At 34.9% G+C, this 9,678-nt stretch overlaps 1 protein-coding gene across 1 annotated transcript; it reads left to right on the plus strand.

Moving 5' to 3' along the window:
- Positions 1-272: 272 nt before the first annotated feature.
- Positions 273-3,338, plus strand: LOC133534291 (uncharacterized). The gene is made up of 3 exons (XM_061873395.1): positions 273-879; positions 1,988-2,159; positions 3,018-3,338. Exons 1-3 carry the CDS (start codon positions 640-642, stop codon positions 3,248-3,250), a joined length of 645 nt encoding a protein of 214 aa, XP_061729379.1. The 5' UTR covers positions 273-639; the 3' UTR covers positions 3,251-3,338.
- The last annotated feature ends 6,340 nt before the right edge of the window (positions 3,339-9,678 follow it).

The raw sequence follows: 9,678 nt of genomic DNA on the forward strand, positions 1-9,678 counted from the left end.
ATATTTTTTACCCTTTGATCAATTAATAATGATTAATTAATTTTTTTTATTCATGAAATATATATACTTTACTTTTTATTTATTAAAAAAAATTCATTTTACCACCCTACTACACCACACCTAATGTTCTAAAACGTATAATTTTACAATAAGTATATTTTTCATTTCTCATGGTACCTGAACGTGAATCGATGTTGTTCTAAAATGTGTGCAGAAATTGTGAACTGAAAGTACCCTCAATAAATACTGAAGTTTATAATATTTAGCTGTGTTCTTTTTAAAAGCGAGTGTGTGTACATGTCTTTCATTTTGCTCGTATTCGAAAGTAGAGAATTTAACGTGAAATACACCATTTCATCCCTTGGCTAACAATCTACGATACATCTAGCTTAGTGTATACGAGTATTTACTAATATTCCACACGAGTACCTATGTCAAGTCTTATACTCATACGTCTACACACCTTCGTGTTGAACGCTCCTTAATACCTGTGTACATGGAACCCACATATAACACCACTATTAGTCATTTCTATATGAGTAACTTAATCCTTGGATTATCTGCGCGGATATTGAATCTGTGCTGCACCGGGCTATATAAACTCGCATTGGTAAACAAGGGAGTGAAATTGCCGACCGAATGGCAACAAGAATGTTTACGTGGATCTGGATATTTGAAATTGTTTTCCACGGTGTAGTGCCGCAAGTCTTGGAGCCCCCGGGAACCAGGTGGGGGAAGAACGTTACATCTTGCGAGGAATTCGAACGAGACGCTCACTTCGAGCCGACAGAAGTAATCGATGCCATGTGGAAAATATTTTACTCGTGGGCTGACACCACTGAGTTGTCGCTCATTGTGTTCTCGTTACTATCAGCTAAGGTAAGATTGATTAATGCCAAAATATGTTTTCCAGTTTTTTGTACCTATTCAACTACAACTGTTCGGGTTTCCTTTCAAAATCCTAAGTTTTAAAATGTTTTTAGTTCATTTGTTTTTAATTTCGTCGAAAGAATATACTTTAAGGCAGAAGAATTCATACAATACTGAGGGGTGAATATGTAGGTATAATAACTTTTACTATGCAGCCGAGTCCGAAATATCGAAAATAAAATCCTGATGTTCCATAGAAAACATTAACAATATTGACATATATATGATTTGCTGATATGTATGAGACAGCAGATTTATTTTTTGAGATTTCGGGCTAATGTAACATTATTAAGTAAAAGGTAATTAATTAGTCGACTTACATAGCCACCCTTCAGATTATGGTAAGACAAAACGAAATCACTCTTTATAATTGTTATCAAAAGCTTTCAAAATATTATTTATGACGTAATCTCTCTACATAAAAAAAAAACGAATTATTAAGTAGGTAGATTTATTAAGTTTTTAAACTAAGTACCTATTAGGTTAGGTTAGGTTTGACGATCGATCTGGTCTACTGGGTAGTAAGTGCCTATGAAGCCAATGGTCCTGGGTTCCAAACCCCCTCCATTTATTTGTGTGATGAGCACAGATATTTGTTCCTGAGTCTTGGGTGTCTTTTATTCTATGTATTTATTTATTATTTATTTGTATATTATATATATCGTTGTCTGAATACCCACAATACAAGCCTTCTTGAGCTTACTGTGGGACTTAGTCAATCTGTGTAAGAATGTCATATAATATTGATTTATTAGACAGGTACCTACTACAATACCAGAACATTTCATACTAAATTCAATCGTCTATTTTGCAGTGTTATGAACACATCATAAGCTAAAGATTCCAAAAATATAAACCATTTCTATTGGCGTTAATGTTCTACGGGCTCTACGGCTGCATTATAACCTAAAAACGATTGCATACCTACAATTAATACAAAAATACTGACCGTTTTGTTCGGCTCTATTTTTTCAGTCCAATGGAAAACTTCTAACTTTTGTTTTTGTCAGTTCGCATTGTTTTCCACTAAAGTAATTTATATGTACTGTGGTTTCAGCGTTTAAAAAGAATAAAAGCTGTAGTAGACTCGATAGATCCGGGTTTGGGGATACCCTGGTTGGATGCCGAGTTTCTAATGGAGCCTCGAGGTGGTTTACAGATTCTGTTACTTCGCCAGGGGACTCCGGGTGCATACCGCGCCCTCATCATCGCCGAACAACGCGATAAAGGTACCCACAAAGTGCTTCCCGCCCCGGCCACAAAACTTGCCCACCGTGCGCCATTTCCGCTCTTAACTTTCCTCGCCCGTCTTGCCTCATAATGATAATAAATAGACCACATTTTGCTAAAACATTTCTTCATTTCGCTAAAGACGGTAACAAGTTTACTAATTACAAGGATTTTATACACATGTTAAACACATTTTATAATAATTACTAAATCATTTATATAAATACTTAATACCGAGTGGGAGAATTACCAGAAAGACTTTTGATACCTATACATATTCCTGTGTGCCAATGTGCCAATCATTTACGCACTGTACCGAACGAAACGCAACTGTCACTGTCGCAATAATATAGAAGAGTGATAAAGAGAGATGACTACGCTACGCTACGGTGCGTTAACGATTGGCACGTTGGAAAAGCAACCAGATAGTATCACTATTAAAAAACGTTAAATTTACATTCGTCATTTTAGTGATTTTATGGAACAAATCATTCAATTTCGTTTCACTTTTTGCACCTACACTTTGTGGTTTTAGTCGTATATACTATACTAACAGCGAACGTAGTACGAAGTTTGAGTAATGAAAATGAGCTTGGCTGGAGATTTTTTGATTAGATGATTTTATAAAATAAGGAGTGTCGTAAACTACACAGCATAATGTATGGTTAAAGTTATTAGGGTCAATTGTGCGCTTTGTATATGAATTAGATAAACAATATATGTGTCACGGAACAAAAGGAACGCAATAGTCGAAAAAATGACCCACTAATTTCCCGCACCTAATGTATTAAATAAAGAACCTACTAAAGCAAATCTTTATTGAATAGTAGCCGTCAACTACTTATCGTCTTTTCCAGCTCGCCCAAATCCGAGACCAATCCTAAATATGGCGGATGTGCGCATGAAACTGGTGGGCCGTATCATGGGCATGATGTCCTGCGAGGAGCTCACCGCATATGCGCTGGCTCGACAGCACGAGATGCCGGTCACGGAGGCCGACTGCGTGGTGCGGGCCAACACGCTCGGGTACCGGGGGCCCGGGGGACACTCGTACCTTCAAATACGTCGCATGATTAAACAAGAACTATAAAGAGTTAGTAAATGGATAAAATGTATGCTACACTGAAATCGCATCCTATTCGTAGGTGATCGAACTAATAAAAATAAAACTCATATGATTTTAATCAGTTTCATATTAAATTAAGCCGACTCACTCAGAAAAAGCGTTAAGGTCTTACTCAATACTAATAATGCCAACAACTAGAGAAGGAATAAAATGGTGAGTTCCCAAGTAATTGATAAATCCATAAACCTAACAAATATGTTCTACAGTGATAACATACGTTCCCATTTCCTTCCCGGGCACCCGTAGTGGCTTTATGATGTTTTTAGTGAATAATGTGCGAGTCGGGATATCTCAAAGCCCCGATCTGCCAATAAATCAATGATCAACAAGGCATGCTCTCTCCGTGAGGATTTCTATATTTAATTCCCAGCGCGAGGGTAAATGTTTAAACAGCTTAAATGTTTTAACAGATGATTGTGCTCATGAATCGTAGCGTCTCTGTGAATCACAAAATAGTTCTCGCTCCGAGCATTAAATGGGCCAAAATTACTTATCCACCCCCTGAATACATTACCTGCCAGTTAAATTATCTGCAGGTTCCATTCCAACCAAAGTTAGCGTATTTTATTTAAATGTTTAGTACTTGTTACTTTTATTAAAGAAGGACTTGCAGTGCCATTAAACATGTATAATAATATGCGCACGTTGGAGCCGGTGGAGTAATCCCACGACTTAAAGTTTTCTGTCTTCTCGGTCTTTGAACAAGTAGAGTAACTCCAAATTAATCAATCTGACATAATCGCAGAATCTGATATATTGCAGGCCACATACCTGCTATTATGTTCATATAGTCTATATTTATTTAAACATTATTTAATAACCTCTTTTATAAAATTTATAAAATTATTGCTCTAAACACCTTTGTTTACAGTGTGTTACATACATATACATTAAGAAGCATTGATGTAAGGTCAATACGGATAAGTGTAATTCTAGTTTATTTAGTTATAAATAGTATTACAGCAGGATAAACCCAAGAATAAACATTAAAATTAAACAAAAATAGAAGGACTGTTAGCTAGCAATATATTTTTCATGAAGTTCTTCTGGCTACCGTTCCTCAACCCACCGTCGTAGCGGCGGCTGACGTTAGCAAGACTTTTAATTGTATAATTCATTTCCCTTCAACACTATACGAGAGAAAGCTCGGGAAAAGGCCTATGTCTAACGAACTTTGTTCCTGGCCCGGGGATTAAAACGAGCTATTATAGGCTCATCAAGGATTCCGTAACAGGATTCTTCAATACCTAAAAAAGGGGTAAGCTTTTAAGTCAGGCAGCAGGTAATAAGAAAGTTGTCTAATAAAATCGGACCCTCTTTCAATTCAATTCTACAATCAATAACCCCTACCTAATTTGCAATCCGAATGTATTCCCCTTTTGCGAATTCTATTTTCTGTTGGCATTTCCTAATAACAACTTTAGTTGTTTTATGGTTAAGTATGAATGAAGTAACCACGCCGGGATGTTAGACCAAGCAAACAATAGCTGTAGTATAGCAATAACTGCTTAGGAGAGTAAGTATAGTTATATAGGTTCCTTATAATATTGTTGGCGAGTGCTCGGAGTCTACCCATATCCACCAGAACAAATTTATTTTCCTCAGAAGCATACTAGACGTCAACAAAATCCTTATTTAATAAGGATTTTTATTCAATAAAGAGGTTTTATTTATTCTTTACATATTGCGAAAAGGTTGAAATTTAGAAGAGACCTTTTAGTGTTTTATTTTGATCGATAGCCCGTAGATTTCGATTATGTAGTTATTTTGTAGGTTTGTTTCCCCTAGGGAGCTGGATGCGGAGTACCGTTGGAGATTTATAGTGGCGGCCTTGTTTTATGGAATATACAGAGCGAATCAAATTTTCTGCCTTTATATTTTATAAAATCCCTACAATATAATTTATGTGCGAGGCTTAAAATTTCACACTGACCATTCTTAGGACTAATTTAAATATTTACCATATGTATACTACTGACCCATATTATGATAAATCTATACTGAATTAGTATTTCCGAGCAAAACTTATTGTATCTTCTTTTCCTTATAATACCAGCTCATTTTCTGAAATAGATATAGGACAGGTTTCCGACTAAATCCATTGAGTCCGAAATGAAAATATGATTCGGATAACACCCTCTTCACAGCACGTCCCTCCATTTGCAATGTTACGAAGGAATTCCTATTAGTGAAGGTTGTTTTCTGTCTGACGGAACCATAAAAAGTTTGTGTTAAATGAATGTTTTCTCAGTCGTCCAAAACAAAACTCCGGAGAAGACTATAAAAGCTAACGTAGCTAACTTTATTGTTATTGCTGTTCGATGTAGGCTGCATAGAAGCTACCGAAGTCATTAAGGCTTACGCTGTAATTATATGTAATTGATTAAGACGTTTTGCTTATGAAGGATTACTCCAGCTTAGTCTCCATTTTACACACAAGACGACATCAATGACTACGTGGAATTGATTGTGGCTAGAAATAATTAATTATTAATAATATTTTAATAATGATGAAATTTAAATGTAATTTAATTTACCATATATTACTTTTGTTGTGTTTTTCATTTTGACATATACATATTGTAGACACCTTCTATATCTACACGGTGTTTTCTTTAACTCCGTTAAGTTCGGGGTAGGTAGGTATGCCTAACTACATTTAAGGTAACTGAAAGGCATAGTTTTTGTTTTGTAAATAATAATTAATAGCGTTGTTTTAACACGGACATTGTATTTAAATCCACCATACAATTGAAAACTATGACATATCAATGATATTTTGAATGTCAATCGTCCGAGATAATACTTGCATTTAGTAGGAAATATATAAACTCATACTAAACACTACTGTATGTAAACAGGCCTTAAGGCCAGTGTTTTCGCTCGTAAGGGCGTTAAAATTATTTACGTCCTGCTTTTTGTCCTCAAAAAATGTGACGGAGTGTGGCTTTTTGTATGAGATGAAATTTAAATTTTACATGATATTTGTACGAGTAGCTAATAGCTGAATGATAATGTATAGCTTACATGATATTTGTACGAGTGTTAAATGACGATTCAAAAGTGCTCGTTGTTTTCCTACTTCAATTAAATAATTTTCAGGCTTTTATTTTGAATACATTAAAATTTATGAAAAAAAATTGTCTTAAATAATTAATAAAAAAATTGAGGTCGGCTTGGGACGATATGTATAACTTTAAATGATTTGCGATGAAGTGAACAAAAACAAACATGTCAAAGCATTTATAATGAGCATGGCGGCATCGATTCTACGTAAATTTACTTGTAAATTAAAAGCTCGCTTGCGAATTCCGCTTTTTATTTATCCCAATGTTATCCGATTCAAAACTGTATTCTACCCAATTATTAGGGCATCACGCTCGTATATAATTAGTAGGCATCTGAGTTGTTATCGCACCGTAAGATTATAGCGAGCTATGGAGTCGACATTGGCAACAAAATTCAACTCATATTCATAGGTACTCATACTCATTCATAATTTTATTGACTGATTTTAATTTTATAATCATGGTCAAGAACCTTGACGAGTTTATAAATGATCCTTTAATTTTGCCTTTGAGAGTATAAATATTACAAACAAGAATAATGGCCATTTTTGCATTTATTAATTTATATACATATTATTCTTTCCTTCTTTAATATACATATTGTTTTTTTCTGTAATTTCTGTATTATACAGTATATTAATCTTTATCCACTCAAAGACAAGATTAAAGGATTGTTTATAAACTCGTCAAGGTTCTCTTTCTTGATTATAATACAAATCATTAATTAAATAATGAATGAGTTGAGTACCTATTTTGTATGATATGAGTTGAACTTTATTACTTGCCATGCGATAAAAATTCCGATACCTAAATTAATTAGTAAAGATTTAGCGAAAATAGATCTAATACTCTTCGGCCCAATTCGAACTTTAAGATACATAAAAAAATCCTAAAGATACCATATGCATTGGATATGTCAGTGTAAAAAGTTACATTTTTGTTTGAAGAAACGTCACTTTTGACACTGACAAATCTAATCCAAATCGTATCTTTACCAAATGTTTGACGTAGGTATCTTAAAGTTCGAATCGGGCCGTTAATACCTGTAAGACAATTTTTTATTTGAGAATTGACTTAAAACCTTAATAAAATAAATTATGTATAGTGGCTATTATGCAAATAGATTGCTAGCTTAGTAACACATTGCAATCTCAAATGGAAATTATAGAACCTAAGTATTAGTTAACCGAAGCGTTAGCGAAGGTCTCCGTTTTAGCTTAGGCAAAAATGCTTTAGTATGTCCGGATATTCTCCTCTAAAGGTGGCAATTCTTAGCCGATTCTCGTGAAATTTTGTGAGCACATTCGATGATAAAAAAAAAATGATTCAGTTTTTGGAAGTTTTTCAAAATGGCACAGCCATGGGGTTCGCGAGGTCTGCAGCTCACAGAGCCACTAGTACATATTAATATGATAAAACCTTAAACATATTCCAGTCAAAAATGCGGTAGTAAAAATAAAATTGGTAGACGATACCTAATAAAAATGCTATAAAACATTTAAATCGTTTGTCTTTGAATTCGTCTTCTGTAATCCTTAGCTAACATTTAGACGGCCAGTGTAACCTAATCCAAACCTTATCTGAATTAAAGGAACAGCAGAAACAATTCCCTGTTTCGAGCGAATTGAACTCGAGGCTTTCAGATAGGCGGCAAATCTTTTCGTTGATTCAAAATTGTAATTTCGTTAGAAATCGACTCTGCTTAGTACGAACCTGGTACAAACTTAGAATTAAATTCCAATTCGATCTTATTATGTGCGTCTATTCACACGAAACATTGCACTATTTTTACAGTCAGTAACTCGTCAAAATGCCTTTAGAAAAACAAAATCCATCCAGTTTGTAACATTAAATTTTTGTGTCTGTGGTTCTAACGGACAGTGTCCTAGAAACCCGTTGTAACAGACCCAATATAAAAATATATGCGTAATGGACATGTGCATGTCTTTTACGACCATTACTCTACATATCGTAGCTACGTATAGGGTAACAACGGGTAACTTTCCGTATAACCTTCCTAGCGTTCAGACGACTTCAATCTGTTATGGAGTTTCCAGACTATCTGATATCTCACCGCTTTAAACTAGGCGAGCTAATACTTATACTTTCAATAGCACAGATTATTAGGGAGACGGAATAATCTATCAACAATTTTCAATTTGTGGTACCTATTGAAGTTATAATGTATTTTTAGACTAGACTATTTCTTACATACGAACATTTTTAGACTAGACTATTTCTAAGTCTATTAATAAGTCAGTGACTTTTTGCAATAAAAAAAAACTTTTTCACCTTTTTTAGTTTTATTTCTCTACATAATCTCCTTTCAACTCCATACACTTCATCCAACGATGTTCCAGTTTTTTCAACCCCTTCAAAAATATTTTTTGTCAAACCCTGAAAAATATGCTTCAGTTTCAGCTATGACTTCCTCATTTGATGAAAATCTTTTCCCACCGAGCCATTTCTTCATGTTTGGAAAAAAAAAAAAATCACATGTGGCCAAATCTGGAGAATAAGGTAGGTGGGGCAGTATTTCGTAACGCAATTCTACTAATTTGGCTGTTGCGACTGCTGACGAGTGTGCAGAGGCATTGTCGTGGTGAAAAAGGATTTTCTTCTTTGCCAGATGTGGCCGTTTTTTCACAACTTCTGTGTTAAATTTTTCCAACAAAGTAGCATAATAAGGGCCATTTATTGTTTTACCTTTCTCTAAATAATCTATATAAATAACCCCTTGGCTGTCCCAAAAAACAGTGGCCATTACCTTCCTTGCCGAATTAACTGTTTTCGCTTTCTTTGGGGCCCGTTCGTTAGCAGAAATCCACTGTTTTGACAGATTTTTCGTCTCTGGCGTATAATGATGGATCCACGTTTCATCTACCGTCACAAATCGACGTAAAAATTTATTAGGATTACGCTTGAATTTGGTTAAGCATTGCTCGGAAGTTGTTTCACGAAGTCAATTTTGATCGGCTGTCAGCAAACGCGGCACCCATCTTGCGGAAAGCTTTTTCATATTCAAAATATTATGCAAGATATGAAAAACTCGTTCAGATGAAATGTGTACAGTCTCAGCTATCTCACCAATCTTCACTCGACGGTCATCCAAAACAATATCGTGAACCTTATTCACGACATCATCAGTGGTCACTTCAATCGGCCTTCCAGAGCGTTTGCGTCATTGGTAGTGGTACGTCCAGAACGAAATTCTGTAAATCACTTATGTACCATTCCATGAGTAGGAGTAGATTCCCCATAATATTTTATTAAACAGTTTTCAGTCTCTTTAATAGTTTTTCCACGTAAAAAGTAATGTTTAAT

The sequence above is a fragment of the Cydia pomonella genome, unplaced genomic scaffold (assembly GCF_033807575.1).
Source record: "Cydia pomonella isolate Wapato2018A unplaced genomic scaffold, ilCydPomo1 PGA_scaffold_78, whole genome shotgun sequence".
Lineage (NCBI taxonomy): Eukaryota > Metazoa > Arthropoda > Insecta > Lepidoptera > Tortricidae > Cydia > Cydia pomonella.